This window comes from Haliotis rufescens, unplaced genomic scaffold (assembly GCF_023055435.1).
Source record: "Haliotis rufescens isolate VD_foot unplaced genomic scaffold, xgHalRufe1.0.p SCAF_6, whole genome shotgun sequence".
NCBI lineage: Eukaryota > Metazoa > Mollusca > Gastropoda > Lepetellida > Haliotidae > Haliotis > Haliotis rufescens.
The window spans coordinates 25,407,365-25,426,462 of NW_025964334.1; the positions used below are offsets into that span (position 1 = coordinate 25,407,365).

General features: G+C 39.5%; 1 protein-coding gene across 2 annotated transcripts in view; it reads right to left on the reverse strand.

Annotated features, from left to right (window-relative positions):
• LOC124111435 (low-density lipoprotein receptor-related protein 6-like) overlaps nt 1-19,098 on the reverse strand; it is a 90,847-nt gene that overhangs the window by 16,746 nt on the left and 55,003 nt on the right. The window contains exons 4-10 of one of the 2 annotated variants that reach the window (XM_048386375.1): nt 17,555-17,572; nt 11,074-11,205; nt 10,296-10,496; nt 9,511-9,706; nt 7,776-8,026; nt 7,011-7,151; nt 123-412 (exon numbers count right to left, since the gene is read on the reverse strand). In XM_048386375.1, the coding sequence (XP_048242332.1) occupies nt 123-412; nt 7,011-7,151; nt 7,776-8,026; nt 9,511-9,706; nt 10,296-10,496; nt 11,074-11,205; nt 17,555-17,572 (1,229 nt within the window). The remainder of the gene's footprint in view (nt 1-122; nt 413-7,010; nt 7,152-7,775; nt 8,027-9,510; nt 9,707-10,295; nt 10,497-11,073; nt 11,206-17,554; nt 17,573-19,098) is intronic. The other variant, XM_048386376.1, reaches the window with a different exon arrangement.

The following is a 19,098-nucleotide window of genomic DNA, read 5'->3' on the forward strand; positions in this document are numbered from 1 at the left end:
GCTGACTTGTTATTGTATCCATGAATTAATATTTGTATTCATTACCCTATATTCGTGATACAAATCTTATTCGCCTCATAGTGTATTCATTGCAGCCCTGATGCGTACACAAGACCACCTACCTTGAGTGAGCCATCAGTCCAGTAGATCCGGTTGTCACTGATGTCGAAGTCAATGGCCAGCGCCTTCTTCACCCCTTGCAGCGGGATTGGCTGGTTGTTCCGGTTAGTTTCCAGGGAGATACGTATGATATCGGAGCTTTTCGAGTACAGCAGGAAGGCTTCAGGAACAATGCAGATCTTGCCGGTGCTGACCAGTTCCAGGCCCATGGGACAGGCACAGACAGGTCCACCCGGCCGATGCAGACACAGGTGGCTACAGCCACCATTGTTGTCAGCGCAAGGGTTGGTACCTGGCAACACAACATGCAGAGTGAGTGAGGGAGGCAGAAAGGTTGTACTCAGCTTATAGTATTGTTCTAACAGTATCAAGCAAGGGAGATAAGTAGTGGCTTCTCACATAGTACCTACATTGAAACCCTGGGTCATGGACTTGAAGCAAACGTGTGAGTGAGAGCGAGTATTGTTTTATTTGTAACAATATTCCCGCAATATCATGGCTGGGGAAAACAGAAATGTGCTTTACATTTACCCAGATGGGGATTCAAACCCAGGGCTTCGGTGTGATGAGCAAACACTGTGACCACTTGGCTTACAAACCATGATAGAAGATGGGACAAACAAAACCACAAGGTCACTGAAGGTGCATCTGTTAGGAAACTCATGGAATATTGATTTACATTCATATAATAATATATAAATAGCTGATTGTAACTTCTTTACAACTGATTGTGATGGGGAAAAATACATGCAACCAAAACATAATTGCTGAACTGTTATTACCAACATCAATTAACCCCTCCCTCACAGACTGGCCTCCACGTGCAACTGATGTCTTCCCCACTGTCAGAGTGAGTGTGTAAATGTTACTTACAGCGGTGTTCCCAATAAATTAAAACAAACAACGACCAAGCAATCAAACTCAAATTTCCATAATCGAACACAAACAATTCTGCCCTCTCTCTCAACCCGGAGACACTTTTCCATCTGTAGAATGTTAAGTCACTGCTTATTTGAAAAATATACAGGAGAAAAAGTGTCTTTATTGGAAAATAAGGTGCTGACATAAGTATTTACACTGTTTTTGTTAGCTGCAGTCTGGTTCTCACCTTAAATTTGAAAAATATAAACGTATGCCAACTGATTAACTTCGATGATCGATTGGCTCCAATGTTCCAATCATCAATCTTAAGGTACAGTCAGTTCTATGGACTAATCGTCCTTGAACCATGGACTAATCATCAATATATTCCAGCTATCTCAAGGCAGCTGTATTTAATAGCATTTGGACCAAGCCAACCACTGAGAAACGATCCAGTCCAATATGACACACAATTTACCAGGTCACAGAGTCTGGTCACAAGGGAGTGAGTGAGTGAGTGTGTATGGTTTTACGCCGCTTTTAGCAATATTCCAGCAATATCACGGCGGGGGACACCACAAATGGGCTTCACACATTGTACCCATGTTGGGAATCGAACCCGGGTCTTCTGCGTGACGAGCGAACGCTTTAACCACTAGGCTACCCGACCGCCCCTGGTCACAAGGGATGGTGGGGACCTATTCTTATTCTGGCCCACAGCCCTACCCACCACCACTCCCTTCCCCCACCCCCACCCCCACCCCCACCCCCACCCTCCTGTTCTTCCACTGTCATAAGCAAGCCTGTCTCAGTCCCTGAACCATGTTATTGTCCCATTCGCCCAGCCCTTACTAAAATGCTATACCCCTACATGAAGTCTAGATATTCCACAAATTACCATCTCACTGGGGCTCCTTTTCAATTTAAACTTCTATCAAAATTAGATATTTTGAGAGACTAAGAATTTGTCTACTTATAGGACACTCTCCCTAACTGTAGAAAGAGGCACACTTCATGGTCATATATGCTATCTATAATGCAGACATTGTATTCTTCAAAGGCATGTTCTGTTGACTAATGCTGACAAGCTGTCACATCTCCTCAGGCCCATACACATCAACACATACATTATTCACTAAATATTTCAAGAATTTATCAACCAGGAAAAAAGCCAAGTTATCGCAATATCCAACAGGCTTCCTCTTCCAATGTTTATATGGTAAATCATTTCTATCAAAATGCCAAAATTCCCTGAGTAAGCGAAACCCTGCATATAGTTTCAATTCTCACATGCACCCACCCATTGTATATCATGGCACATCACCACTCAGATACCATGGCAATTTGGGCTCATGAAACACACATCTAGGACGACTTTTGCTGCAAAAACCAGAACTATTATCATGCACTGACGGGCGGGGTGTGGGCTGGGGCCAAGCACCATGCCAGTCCTGTCCAGACCTGACTAAACATCTCCATCTTTGTGGCTGTGAAGATAACCACGAGTATTGTGGGCTTTGGCACTGCTTCCTAAACACCTCACTATAAAGCAGATTTCTTAAATCTTGCATCAAAATCATTATACTTTATTAAAACTTAATTATCAACAACAAAATCAGAGCAGGCCTATTAGTTCCATTAACTGTATCCTTATACAGCAAATCTGAAATGATTCCCGTTCTTGTGTAATAAAGAGGGCATTCTCTCCGTTGGCTGGGTCAGCTGTGCAACAGTGAGTTGCAGTAGATGAATGGTAACTCCTGATATAAATGCATACAAAAAACTGCTCAGCCAGACCAAACTGACAGGGGAAGTGCTAAATCTAATATATTTTAATTTGCAGATTGTCAGGCAGGGCCTCCCTCCCCACACATTAGTGCCAAACTCCAACCAGTTCTCATTAATTATCTGATATAGCATTTCTCCTACATACCAGCTCTGTGTTAACACAAATATATACATGGGGAACAGTTTTTGTGTCGGACTGAAAAGTATGATTATTTTGTAAAAAAAAATTTATTTCTTTTATTTCAAAAGGTAAATGTTCAAAATAGAGAAAAATAAGTGCTGCAGTGTGATATACCACTCAACTTTTGATAATCAGAAAATGTCATTTTGTTAAAAATATACATTCGACATATGAGAAGCAGTTTTGTGTATAATGGAAAGATCAAAATATCCTTATAAAAAATTAGTAGTGTATTTCAATGTTAAACATTAATTTTCCTTCCCATCACTATCATCGGATGGTAGCACACATGGTTAAGAAAAAGACAAGGTCAAGTTCATGTTTGTTTGTTGTTTTAACGCCACACTCAGCAATATTCTAGCTATATGACGGCGGTCTGTAAATAATCAAGTCTGGGCCAGACAATCCAGTGATTGACATCTTGAGCATCAATCTACACAAATGGAATACTATGACATGCATCAAGCAAGTCAGCAAGCCTGATCCCGTTAGTTGCCTCGAACTAGCATCGTCGCCTCTTACAGCAAGCATGGGATGCTGAAGGCCTACTCTCTACCCGCATCTTCACGGGTTGTCAAGTTAACTGAAGGAATCTAGATGCAAGCCAACATAAACAGAAGACATATTAAAGTGAGTGAGTGAGTAGACCTTTAGGCCATTGTTAGCAATATTCCAGCAATATCACGGCGGGCGATACCAGAGCTTCACACATTGTACCCATGTGGGGAATCGAACCCGGGTCATGGGCGTGACAAGCAAACACTTTAACCACTAGACTATTCCCCTGCCCCCTGATATTAAAGAAACAAGTAGTTAAATGGTGAAAATCAAACTAATCAAGAAAATTTAATATTCTAATAAATGGAATAACACAAGCTGATGAATTACATAAAGGTAAATGAAAGAAATCAAACAGATAAAAACAAAAGAAACAATCTGATTAATTAAAATAAAATTGAATATATCAATAAAAGGAAGAAATATTAATTAACAGAAATCATTGTCATCACTGAAAGAAAACAATCTGATGATTGAATTAAATTAATTAGCAGAGTAAGATCAATAAAAGCAAGCAAAACTGAAAGTAAACAATTTGATGAATGACATAAATTGATTACCGGTAGATCATTGAAATAAAACAATTCAATCAATAAAAGAAACCTGTTTCACAAACTCTTTCATTCCATCACTGCTAACTTATACAACATAACAATTTTTTATTTTTTTTAAATATCCCCACAATGTAAAAAATAGACTAACATCTAGTCTCTGAAATGAACATATCGTACATAAAAAAAGTTGTTCAGTTATCTTCATAAAAATATAATAAAAAGGAGCCCAGTGACTCTCTTCATTTTCAGATACTGCAGTAATCTAGACTTGCCAAACATTATAGACATGCATGGGCTGTATTTGATATATATTTGTATCAGGGTCTGTAAGACAGACTATGTAAAAAATAGAGCTCTGATAACTGTTTTGGCAATTTAACAGGAAGATATTACTAAAAACATTCCTTTTTATTCTATTGATCATTTGAAATATAAATCACGGGGCAGATTGCATCCAATAACTTCAGATTTGCTTCAATTCACTGAGTCTTCAGCTCAATGAAACTCTGCAGTCTTATTTTCACAAACTGAAACTTGTCAAACGTCTGGATAGCTACGGTACCTTGTTCATGTATTTCTCATGAGTTTGTACAACAGGTTAGCCACCTTCACCCCTCTGCTCACAGAGCACGACAAAGGTGCTAGCTTATCTTCAAGCAGTTTAATTTTAGCCATGTCAAATTTGACCTTCAGTTCAGCTCGACTTCAACCCTGGGAGATAAGAAGTTATTAAATGTAGGTAATTACATTTATTATCTCACACCCAAAGGTGGTGTTTTATCAGATTCCCCTAGGGCTCCCTGGCTCCGTGGCTCCCGGAGGAGGGGATTACTCCAACAATAAAACAGTGGCAGTGTCTTCCTACAAACCCCTGTATGTTACTCTCTTGTCAAGAAGGGAATGAGGTCCACATGTTTGCGTTTGGGTTTCAGGAATTACAAGCGGGGCCATTACCATTGCTAATGCTAACTTCATTAGGCCAACAAAATAAATTCTGCAGTTCTGATTAAATATTCTAAACTGAGCCAGGAAGATTTTTTAATATACAAATGCCCCTAAAAATGAAGCATAATTTTGGGTCATCCTTGCCATGTAAGTACAAAGAGGTCCTTAAACTTTAAGTTTAAAGACTTAAGCAACAATACATTAATTATTAAATTTTTATTACAAAGTTTGCATTATTGTGAGGAAAGAAGCATTTTATTTTCTATTTAATGTTTGTTTATTTAGAATTGTTCAAGGCATCGGTGTACATAAAAAAATATGTGTATGCACGTGATTGCCATAGAAACACAAATGTTTGGTTGGACGATGTATGAGGTGGATTTCATCAAGCAATGGCACAAGGCAACATGTAGCTTCATTTCTTCACCTGTAGACACTTTGTGACAATAATATGAAGTGTGGCCTCAGGGATGAAAATCTAAAAATTAATTTTGGCCTTAGAGAGTAACCAGAATCATTATATATGGTTTTAGATTTGGATTACATTTTATTGGCACTCAATTCTTCCTCAAGCTAAATTTCTTTAATATCCTAGAACTAAGTGAACAAGATGTCCAGTCTACATCTAACATTATTCCTTATAAAAAGTTTAAATTGCAAAACTCTATTTTGAGCCAGTGATATCTATGGAATCCAGTAGCAACTGACAGCCTACAGCTTTATGCATTCTCAGAAGACATACGCCATGTTTATTCAAGAATCAGAAAATCTCAGACAGGAAATATAAACATGAACTTCAACACCTCACAAATAGAAAGGGCGTATTAAAAATGTTTCCTTGAAAAGGTTTATCAAGAATACTTTCACTGTTGAAGGTTTCAACGAAAAGTAGTGTATATCCTTTTATAACTTTTCAAAAGACTTACACTAAAATGTTAACCTATGTGAGTGAGTGAGTGAGTGAGTGAGTGAGTGAGTGAGTGAGTGAGTGAGTGAGTGAGTGAGTGAGTGAGTGATATCTCGCAGTCAGCGATACATTTAAGACATTTCCCGGGGGCCAGTTCACGATGGGACAAGGCATACCAGTGAGTGAGTGAGTGAGTGAGGGAGCTATTTTCCAGCAATATCATGGTTCAGACCCCAGTAATAGGCATTACACATTGTACCGATGTAGGGAATTAAACCAAGCCCTTTGGCATGACGAGCAAATGTTTGAACCACTATGCTACCCCACCACCCACTATTTAGTGTAGTGGATAAAGAACCTGCCCAGAGACCAGAAGGTTAGTGGTGTGCATCGTACCACAAGATGTTAAAAAATGGTACTTGTTGTTACCCTGTCTGGCGCACCTCATGAAGGAGATGAAACAAGGACTGGTTGGCTTGGAGTCTGACAGCATAATGTGTCAGAGTAGGGCATCAATGTTGGGTACCTCAGTGCATGCACGTCACTTTAGTAGTGAGATAAACTTGACCACATTAACCCCCATTTTACACCTCTATGTTTGTCCCCATATATATTAACACTGCACCAGACGTCACTGACCAGAAGTGTTATCTCATCTTGTGAAAGTCCTGGGTTTAAAGCCTACAGTGGTACAATGTGTGAAGCCCATTTTTGGTGTCCCCTGCCATGATATTGCTGGAATATCCTTGAAAATGACGTCAAACCATACTCACTCACTACTGACCAGAAATCTCCATTTGGGTCATGGGCAACACGGGATTAACTGACCACAATGTTACAGTTACATCACACCAAAGGCCCAGGTTCAATTCCCCACATGGGTACAATGTGTGAATGTGGCAAATAATATGAGTAATACTATGAAATAGAATATGAAAAAGGCAAATATGGCACTGAAAACATATTCTGCAGTGAATTAGTTTCCTGTGACACTAATCTAAGTAGCGGCCTACAGCATTCCAATAAGCTCTTTGATAATTTGACAAGCTGCAGATAGTTTTGACTAGGTCGAAGCTTAACATGATGTGACTATTACCTTCCGCCTTCTTCACGTTGACGGCCTTTAACCCCATGAGGTCTGGGAGCTGCTCGATGATGGTCACTCTATCATCCCCAGTGTATTTGTTAACCCTTTCAATGGAGCGGTGCTGCCAGTCAGTCCAGTAAACATAGTCATCTGGAATACAAGGGTTAACACAGATTTAAAGGTGTATTAAGATAGGTCTGGCATTCCAGAGTTATCCAAAAATACCTGGATTCAATCAGATCTGAAGTTCACAATAAACAAAACATATTAATGTGAGTATCATCTGTTACAGCAGAGATGGAGCAGTGACCGTCAATTATCAACATCCCCATCATATCAAATTACAGCTTACTGATCACAGAATCCAGACCTCATTGACATGGGTTATCCTGAGGGACCCACCATTTGATATTCATGGGGGTGAGAGTGGGGTGGGTCTTGATTTGTTGTTAAGACAGGAATTTCTATCTATGGAAGATGAAGTCGAACAATTTAATGTGTTCAGGATGCACAGAACAATTATTTTATTTAGGTGGGTGGTTAGGGGGTGGGGTTCATGCTTGGCGACAAATCATAGTTTTCTGGAATATATAATCTTTTACAAATACATTTCTACCTCAACCTCAGCACCAGCCTCCCAGAATATCAAATAGTTGTCCCCTACTGACATTTAACTCGCAACCTGGCCAAATCATCATCATCATCATCATCAATCATCATCATCATCATTATCATCATCATCATCATCACCATTATCTCTTTCAGCCAGCTCACCTAGAAGACTAAACCCAAAGATGTGAGGCAGGCTGTCTCGGACCAGCACGGTCCTGTTCTCGCCCTCAAATGTGGCCATCTCGATCATGTCTGTCTTGGCATCGCCCCAGTACATGCGGCGCGTCTGGAAGTCAAGGGCGAGACCATTGGGCCAGCCTAGTGTTGTGTTGATGAGGACCACACGATCCGTCCCGTCGAGGTTGGCCCGTTCAATCTTAGGATGCTTTCCCCAGTCCGTCCAATACATGTGCCTATAGAAAAAGTCAAAACATTAATTCCCACAAATAATGTTGCAAATCTTGATTCCACTACCACCATACCACGACGGAATGTCATGTCTGATTGGCAGGTTGGTATTCTTCAAATCAACCCCAGCTCGAGCAACATGCCGAGGTCAAACAATTCAACTCGGAAAAGTGGAGATCGAGCCTTGGTTAATAGTTAGCAGTTTTGCATCATCACAAAAAGCACATTGCCTACACGGCCACAGTATGTACTAGAGCTGGGACGGATAACTCGGGTACTCGGGTCGGGTGGGTACTGGGTAGGACCAGGGTACCCACAGGACTACCAAGACCTGTGGTGAGTCACGTGATTATCTTGTTTAATGACAAAAATTCTAACTATACCCAATCAGACATTTGGACCTATCTATTGAGACCTACAGTTGGTACCCAGGTAGGGTCGGGTAATAGGGGGTTGGGTACCTGGGTAGTATATTTGGACTCGTCCCAGCCCTAGTGGCCACATTGTGTACACATTGCTGGCATATAGCTGAAACAAGGCCGAGTGGGGCTACTAAATCTTGTACACTGCAGCCAGCAATTTTCCAACCGAATCATTGCAGATTGGTAAAAATTGAGCCTGGGACAGGCAAACCAGTCGTTGATAGCATGAGCAATCATTAACACCACAAGGGTACAGTGACACACAATCATCCCAGTCACACATCGTAATTACCCAATCCGTATTTCTCGGCTCTAGTTATTCTGATGGGGTCACAACATTGGACCCCAAGAATCAGCTTTGTATATTGTGCCCTTGTAGGTCTTTTTGAGATATTTTAACCACAGCTTCTACTGTTTACTGACCAATAAAACAAATGTCATAACACCTGTCAACAGTTTTTCAGCTAAGATAGTCTGGTTGTGTGGTTGTGTGGTATGGACTCCGAAACCTGTGTGTTTGGAGGTCGGATCTGAAGATCCGTCTGTGTAAATGTGACACCAATTTGGCCAATTTTCGTGTATGTATGCTAGTGTGGTGAAAACAGAATATGACAGAAATGTAGAAATTTATTTTTCAGAGGACAAGTGTAAACCTATTTTCCCTAGTCCTCAAGAGTTTGTACCCAGTCCTGCTTGAACAAGACAAAAATGTGGACTATGTTTAAATTCTATGTCAGTTTTGTTCAGTTCCAATTTGAAGAAAAAATTTGACATTGAGAACTTGTTCAGAATAATAGCCCTCAATTGCAACTGTTCAAATAGGACTGCCATCATTGGATTATTACTGGTCCTCAGCACAATTTAGTAGTCTCAGGCCAGCAGGCTAGCATGAACTTCAAAGGCTACATGACAGTATGTGAATCACAGCTAACATTTTGCGGAGTACTTCCAATGTGGCAACAGGAAATCCTTAAGATATCTATGTGACATGATACTGAATGTCCAAAAGTCCTTATGAAGCACTTGACAACGCTGTGAAGGGTTTCCTCGCTGATGGCACAACTTACCCGGCAACTGGATCCAGGCATATGGCCCGAGGTTCATCAAGTTTGTCGGAGATGAGCACTTTTCGATAAGTGCCGTTTAGACGAGCCACTTCAATTCTGTCCGTGCCTGTGTCTGTCCAGTACAGATTCCGCCCAATCCAATCAATAGCTATCCCGTCAGGATGGTCCACTTCTGTGTTGATCAACACTTCTTGACCTACAACAGTCAAATGTCAGGGTCACACCCCAAATTTTCCCAAGGAATTGTAAATGAACCATATCTGGAAAATGCCATCACTTTTAGCAAATAAAATAGCGGCTTATTTGAAGTTTAAGTCAAGATTACAGTGATGCAGTCATGGCCCCAAGTTTATTATAGATGACAACATGACGATATGACTTTCATTACTTAATCATCATAATTTCAACAACAAAATTAAAACTAACATGCAGATCTCATTTAACAGTTATATGATATGCAGGGTTTTACCTTGACCTACAAAACTATTAGTCCAGAGGACGCCCAATTACTAATTTCAAGGGTCCTTTGAGAAATAAGTAGGGTCCTGTAAAGTAATGAATTAGTGTAGTGTACTGTGCTGTAAGATTTAATAATTACTTCAATTACAGGACCCTTATATTTATTGTCAAAAATATTCTTGTGAGTGCCTCAGGATGCAATATATATTTTTTTCTGCGTCCATTATATACATTTGTGCATACTGAACACACATTTCTTTGTTGCATAAAACCCTGAATATGATATCTGGTGTTTCTGAATTGAACAATTTATCGGTTTCACGAACTTGTTCCATCCAACTGCGCTCTGCGTATTGACTGCACTTCGTCATCGGTCCAGTACACATATCCCTCCACTGGGTCGTAGTCGATGGCGATGGCGTGGCGGATGTTGTCGAGGGGAAGGACGACATCAGTGTAGTCAGGCGTATCCAGGGAGATTCTTCGGAGGTCCGTTCTTCGAGCTAGGAACAAATTCTTCTGGGGACCTGAAAAACATCAGAAACATGTCACAGATCAATGAAGGATTGAGTGAGTGAGTGGTTATTAACATTGTGATGTATTTCCTTTAGTTCTCATATTGAACTATCTCCGTATCTATAACACGAAAGCTGGGATACGATCATGGGTTTATTCTTTCACCATGGCGTCACTACATCGGTCTGAGCTGACGTCATCAGCTACGTCATAGTGCGAGCTAGCTGGTACTATTTGCTATAGCACTCATCACAATGATGATACACTACAAACATCAATCAGAAGTATTGTATCAAACACTCAGCAATATTCCAGCTACAAGACAGCACCCCGCAAATGATCAAATTTGGACCAGACACTCAAGTGATCGACATATTAGGAAACGAAGAATACAATTCACACATTGGGGGATCCAAACTCATGAGTTTAACCACAAGTATAGACCACCACCTGTTTGTCAAGCTGATATGGAGTCACTACGGATATCAACCAAAATGAAACTTGTGTCCCAATCTCAAAACTTCTGCATGCTGGTTGTCCAACAATCCAACATGGAGTTGTGTTCGTCTGTCCAGATGTCATTCTTACCATCAGCACACGTCTTGTTGTTTGTTAGCAGTTTGACGCCAGTCAGACAAGCACAGGCATAAAATGGCTCCTTTGGGGACATCAGGCAGAGATGAGAACATCCCCCATTGTTGTTGCCACAGGGATTCATGCCTGAAACACAACAGACATACATAGAGTAAAGGGGGACAACTCTCACAAGCTAGACTGTTCTGGAAAGCTACAGATAAACCCACACGAGACCTGTTCCATTCACAGGGACCACATGTCGGTAATACTGATGCCGAGGAAATTGCTTTTTTAAATTTAAATTTTAATTTTTTTACGGTTTTTAGCCAATGGGATCATTAAGATATCACTATTCCTAACAAGAATGTTAAGCGATGAAACAAAGATCCCTTTTTATTGATATTTTGTGAAAACATGTGCAAGGAGAAAAGGTTTCCTTGGAGGATGAAATCTCTCAAGATTTCTTCGTAATAAAATTGTAAGATATAAAGAAAAAATGTTTGTGATTTACATGAATTTTGGTTTGCATTTTATTGTTTCATAGTCACTAAGAAATGGATTAAGTTGTTAGTGTATGAATACAGGGACTGTACAACATGGTTTTGGTCACGACGAGGATGCTGACACGTGTGATGGTAAGTTCTTTATTGTTGGCACAGTATTTTAATTTTTCACATAGGTGTATGTGTTTTTGACAACACTTAACACACACATATTCAATTTTAAGTGTTTGGTTTCTGAATTAAAGAAATGAAAAATTAGACAAAATAAATTTAAAACCAAAAAGTCCCACAAGTCTCTATCTGCTAAACGTGAAATTGGATCACAAGTCGGTTTCGGAGTATGTTACACATAATAAGAGGAGCCAGATGTTGCTTTACACATAAAAAGCTTTACACAGCTATTCTGCTGGTGCTAAAGGGATGTTTATGAATACTAATATGTAATAGCAAATAATCTTTTCAATCCTATGTGAAATATTAGTATAATAACTTCATTTCCGTTAATGCTGCAATAACATTAATTTCAAGATAAATGGATCACATGTCGGGGAAGGGAAATAACTCTGCTGATTTTTTAATTTTGTGTACGTGTCTTAATGGAGGTTTTAGTTCTAAGTTTCAACCAGTTATGATTTGACATTGTTTTTAGACAGATGAATCTGTTTGATATGCCAAAAACCTATAACCAGTATGTCAAAAGTAACATGACCCAACAAGATTGTGTTTTCTTTTAAGTGCTGAAAGATTTACACAGAATGTATGCCTTAAGAAATTTTGTTTGGATGACGTCATTGTACGACACGCTTTGTTTTATTTCAAAGCTAACAAGTTCAGTTTGGATTTAACTGACAGGTTACCTAGTTTACATAATCTCATTTCAAGACATAATTCAAGACATGTTTTCATGAATAAACAAAACATCCAACTTCGTCTTTTTTACATGTCGTGCAGGAAAATGGGTTACATGTCTACAGCAAATAAACTATCTTAAATAAATGTTGCATGGAAACTAAAAAAACATGTTTTCTTCTCGATGTGGGTAAAAGCAAAAGATTAGTGACCACAATAGAATTATCTGTTGAACCACAGGCCATAACTTAAACTGAAAATTCTCAAAATAGGATTTTCCACCCATACTTACAATGAAAACATTGAAATATTGCTATAGTGAAAAATTTTAATTTTAAAGTCTTTTTTTACAATACTCTTACAGAGCTCCAGATAAGCTTTTGGTGTTGTGGGTATTTTACCCATGCATTTTAAAATCATTGGGTATCAGTAATTCTATCTGGGTATTCAAATTTCTGTTACCCACTAGTTTTACACACGTGGGTATTTAAGTTAAATATTTATAAACACTATTCATCTAGTCCCTGCAAACTGGTGTCGTGTGGGTTCGAGAGCTTTAAAGGACTCAAAAAATACCCGATACTTCCACAAGAAAGTGTGATGGCAAATGATTGCGATGTAACTGTCATCGTGGAGTGTGGCAAGGTTGACGGAATGCCCGTTTATAATTTCAAAATAAGTTGCTGATTTGCTAAACGAATACGCAGGTATACTTCACAATATTTTGATGATACGCACAAGTTTTATTTTTGTAGCTTATCTGTAATGTTCGTTGCGTATTTGATACGCATGGATTATATTTCATTGCGTATTTCTGCATTTCTAATGCGTATTTTACGCAGATACGCAGCTTATCTGGAGCTCTGCTCTTAGCTGAAAATATGCATAACTTATTTTCAATAGTGGACAACAACAAACTACAGATGATAATTCAATCCATAAGAAATTTGCAAAAACAAATGATTGTCATACTTGTTAATAACTTGCTGAAAGCAATGTTATACAATTTACAACTTACTTATTATATCTGCACTAGTAAAACCTATTTGCAAAACTATTCATTTTTACATTACCATTTTTTCCCAACTTCTAATAACAAACAATTTACAAAAAAGCAATGAAAACATCAAAATGTGTTGTTGCCTTTGATATCTATACACAAAATTATTTCTATGACAAACAGACATTTCAAAACAAACTGTAACCAAAATGTTAGACGTAAACATAATGTATATTTGATGCATGGTACATTTACATGGAACTGGTTAAAGGTTTTGTTTCATGATCGCAGACACATTAATGTCAAATCTTTTAAGTTTGGCATTACAAACAAGCCACATTGCAACACGAATCATCTCATATTTCATCCCACATTATCCCATCTAAAACCTTTCAAAGCCATGTAACAATTTCAAAGAAACATGCTAAATTATTTTCTTTCAAAAATCACATCTAAGCTTCTGAGACAACCCAACCAATGACACAATGTTCAAACTCCAAATACCCTTGTGAAGTCGGAAAAAATGCAGCCAATCAGAATGGTTCTGATATTTCAAAATACCACATAATGAAATGACCTTTCTTCAAGGCTAAAATGTTCTTCCATTTGGTTCCGATCGGAGTGCTGGGCGGGCCTCGTGATCACCCATGTGTTTTGGATTGGCACTAAACCTGCCCCTTTTACCTAGTGGAGGGAGAGATGGATCCCGGGCCCATTCACCCCCATCCTGCCGAGTCCATTCTCTGGCTCGCCTCCGTACCACTGACATATTTCAATTTTAATAAAGCTAATTTCCTCCAACACCACCACTGCGCATGATAATATTTATCTCCCTCCCTTATGGCCTGAGAATTTTGATTGCATATCGTTGCAGGTTTTATCAGTGTTTCTGATTGTGCATCAACATCATTTAATTTATTTTGGATACCATTTTCACATATAACCTTACTCATATTCCCAAAAGAAATCATAAACTTGACAAACATTTTACGTCTTATCTCAGAACACTTTAGGGTTCATAATGAAATTAATTATTGTTTGGGTTCTTGGAACACACACATATAGCCAGTTGGAGCCAAAAAATGAAGTGCACTGACGACAACGCAACATATGGAAAAGGCTACCATTATGGTATTTCCTGAATCTTTGTTTTCATAATCTACGTGTTAGCAGGGAGCTACGTCACTTATGTCCGAGTATTGCCGTAGGTTATTCAGTGCCTCTGGTAGTGCCGATCAGACAAAAACAAATAAACAAGTCACACTTCATTGTTAACATCCCATACGTCTAACCTTAAGCTTTCATAAAACTCTCCTTTATTCGGTACAGTACATTTTCAAAGATCCGGCTTCTTAACGTGGAAGGTAAATAGATTTTCAAGGGACAAACATTTCATACCATTAATGAAATTACTATGACATTAAAAAGAAAGTGAGTGAGCAATTAGGGTTTAATGCCACTTTTAACAGTATTCCAGTTATATCATGGCATGTCAGCTTAATGTGGGAGGAAAGCCTGAAGTGATGCAGGTCTCACATGTTTACCACTTCGGTGAAACCCACGAACACGGGTATGGTGTTAACAAAACTGGAAACACAATTGGGGCAAACCGGAATTCAAATCATAGGTTTCTGGCATGCCCAAGGGAAGCAACTCTGGCTGTGAAATTACAGTGTCTTTGATGACTGGGCCACCCGTGACCCCATAACATTAAAGACCCTTATTGAAACAAATATGCTTAATTAAACACACTCATCAGACAATGATCACTGATGATTAATAGTTAGCCTGAATCCTAGCTGAAAATATACATGGATCCATAGGGGAACTGACCAAGCCCCACAAGTCTAAAAGTACCACAGGCTAGATTCTTAAGTTAATATCATAGAAATATATATACACAAGGAAAATAGTTAAGTACTACCCATTTTTTATTTACATATATTCTATGCATATTTTGGAAAAATCAACGTTTGGAATTAAGTTCATTTTCAGATAAATAACATCTTTACTTGCTACAAAGGCTCTGTATGTTTCTCCAGTCATCATATACTGACCAAAAAAGGTTAGGGGTCATGGATAATTTTGGGGATACTTTTGTAGTGAAGCCTCAGCACCATTTCATAAAAGTGTTATCCCCACTGAGTACGTGTCTACCTAGCCCCCGCTGTGCCTATCTACACTGTCCTGCCCACTCAATCATCACCCCACTCACGTACACCCCCCACCCCACCCAAACAACACCCTAACCCAGCAGACTGTGTTGTGTAGACCAAGTATAACCCACACTGAGTACGTGTCTACCTAGCCCCTCGTACACCCTCCACCCCACCCAAACAACACCCTAACCCAGCAGACTGTGTTGTGTAGACCAAGTATAACCCACACTGAGTACGTGTCTACCTAGCCCCTCGTACACCCTCCACCCCACCCAAACAACACCCTAACCCAGCAGACTGTGTTGTGTAGACCAAGTATAACCCACACTGAGTACGTGTCTACCTAGCCCCTCGTACACCCTCCACCCCACCCAAACAACACCCTAACCCAGCAGACTGTGTTGTGTAGACCAAGTATAACCCACACTGAGTACGTGTCTACCTAGCCCCTCGTACACCCTCCACCCCACCCAAACAACACCCTAACCCAGCAGACTGTGTTGTGAAGACCAAGTATAACCCACACTGAGTACGTGTCTACCTAGCCCCTCGTACACCCTCCACCCCACCCAAACAACACCCTAACCCAGCAGACTGCGTTGTGAAGACCAAGTATACAGTCACTGAGTACGTGTCTACCTAGCCTTGCAGTGCCTACATACTACTACCCCACCCCACTCACATACAATCCCCCCCACCCAAACTCCAGCTTCTGTTTCGTCTACACCAAGCATAATCCCTACTAAGCATGGCCAGGCTGTATTAGCCTTGCATTAAGTCTCTACTGAATGATAAGTCCATGGATATAAAGTAATTCTGGCAATTCTGGCAAGTCTAGATAAGCAGACAGTGCAAGGACTAAAGACTCCAGTCTTTTATAGGGACAACTTGTTCTTATTATATATATAATCTATAAATTACAATTTGAACACATAATCATTTCTTCAGAGACTTGAACAAGTCTATGGCTGTACCCATGTACCCTGTCCTCCGAAGACAACAGAGTCTCCTCCCCGCTGTAGTGGAATGGCGGGGGTAAAGACAGGCTGCAGTCATGTCTTGTGAAAGTGTCACATCCCATACCATCATACATTATTCATTCAGACAACATCCCACACCAAGGGCGGATCCAGACTTTTTAAAATGGAGGTGTCCAAAATATTAAAATCCTCTCTCAGTCAATTTTCTACTGCCTACATTTGGTTTTCAAAGGGGGGAGAGGGGGGGTCCAGACCCCCTGGATCCCCACTCTGGATCCGCCTACGCAAAATTCATTACAAGAAGATATTACCTCGTTTGAAAGAAATTGCCTTTGAAAATTTGTAATTAAATCTGTGCCAATAATGATTGTTGTGCTGTAGCCTTCACTAGACTTACAATCTTTGTCTATTCTTCCTTGGGGTATATCATTTCTTGAGTTTCTATCTTGACACAATATTTACAAAACTGGAGCTAAATAGTTTTGGTACTACTTTCCATACAACATCAAACATGTTAATTCCACACATAGAAAGTTTTAATATGAGCAAAAGATAACATTCCACAATCATTTGATTTTCTGTAAGCCTAGCCTTTCAATTGCACTGACAACATACATAATGATAACAACAAGTGTGTTAAGTTCAGTGGCACATAATGGCAGCCTTTTTCATTGTCAAGGGCACTCAAGGTTAGAGTATAAGTCAATGGATGAATTTACAGTCACCATGAAACAACAGATGAAAGTGAACAGGGAGATCAAACAGATTACGAAAAAGTAAAAAAATCATCAACACCAAACAAAGTACAAGAAAAAACACCGAATGTTAAAATGTGACACAACAAAGCTGAATCAGTTTCAAGACTTCTCACAGAACAAATAAACAAATGTTTATCAAACTTAATTCCAAGCAGCAAAACAAACAAGTTGAAAATTAGTGATGATATCAACAACAATTAATTAGACTTAAGCAGCACGGTTAAAGAGAACAACAACTATATACCTCGGGTTTTTCTCAAATCTGAAAGAAGTAATTAGAAACAATCTGTATTAGTACACACCAACAGAACAGATATTTATGGCTAAGCAGATTTCAGTATGTTTTTGCTTGTTTGTTTATTGTTTGATGCCACACTCAACAATATATGAAGGCAACCTGTAAATAATCGAATCTGGACAAGTGATTGATGTTATGAGCAACAACCCATGTCGTTTGGGAACAATGACACGTAAACGATCAAGTCACTGAGCCTAATCCAAGAAGTCTCCTTTTCTGACCAGCATAGAATAGGTCTTCAGCAACCCATGCTTGCCGTAAAAGGCGACTATGCTTGTCGTAAGAGGCCTGGCTTGCTGACTTGGTTGAAGCATGTCATCATATCCCAATTACATAGACTCGTGAATATCTGGGCTATCACAGGTCTTCATAAACCCATGCTTGCCGCAAAAGGCGACTACCCTTGTCGTAAGAGGCGACTACCCTTGTCGTAAGGGGCGACTAATGGGATCAGGTGGTCTGGCTGGCTGACTTGGTTGATACATGTCATCATATCCCAATTGCATGGATCGATGCTCATGATGTCAATTTCTGGATTGTCTGGTCCAGACTTGACTATTTACAGCCTGCCGTCATATAGCTGGAATATTGTTAAGTGCGGCGTTAAACCAAAAAAACAACAACATAAACAACCAGCATAGTTTGCTGGAGACCCTCTAACCCAGAATCCCAACGGTAGATCACGGTGTGCTTCATGTATGTACAATGTAAGTGAGTAATGAGTATAGGCTTAAAACTGCTCTTTATAATATTCCAGCAACATCACTGTGGGGACGCCCATAATGGTCTTCACGCTTGCATCCATAAGTGAACCCAGTGTTCTGATGAGAAAACACTTTAACTACACAGCTCTAGGAATATTATTGTGCAACTTTAGGATTCAATAGTTTTTTCTCTGCATCCGTAACTTCACATACACACTGACAGAACATGGTATAACTTCACATCCAGCCTTTGAGAACATGGTATAACTTCACATACAGCCTATGAGAACATGGTATAACTTCACATCCAGCCTATGAGAACATGGTAGAACTTCACATACAGCCTATGAGAACATGGTATAACATGGTATAACTTCACATACAGCCTATGAGAACATGGTATAACTTCACATCCAGCCTATGAGAACATGGTATACCTTCACATACAGCCTATGAGAACATGGTATAACTTCACATACAGCCTATGAGAACATGGTATAACTTCACATACAGCCTATGAGAACATGGTATAACTTCACATCCAGCCTATGAGAACATGGTATAACTTCACATCCAGCCTATGAGAACATGGTATAACTTCACATCCAGCCTATGAGAACATAGTATAACTTCACATACAGCCTATGAGAACATGGTAGAACTTCACATACAGCCTATGAGAACATGGTATAACATGGTATAACTTCACATACAGCCTATGAGAACATGGTATAACTTCACATACAGCCTATGAGAACATGGTATAACATGGTATAACTTCACATA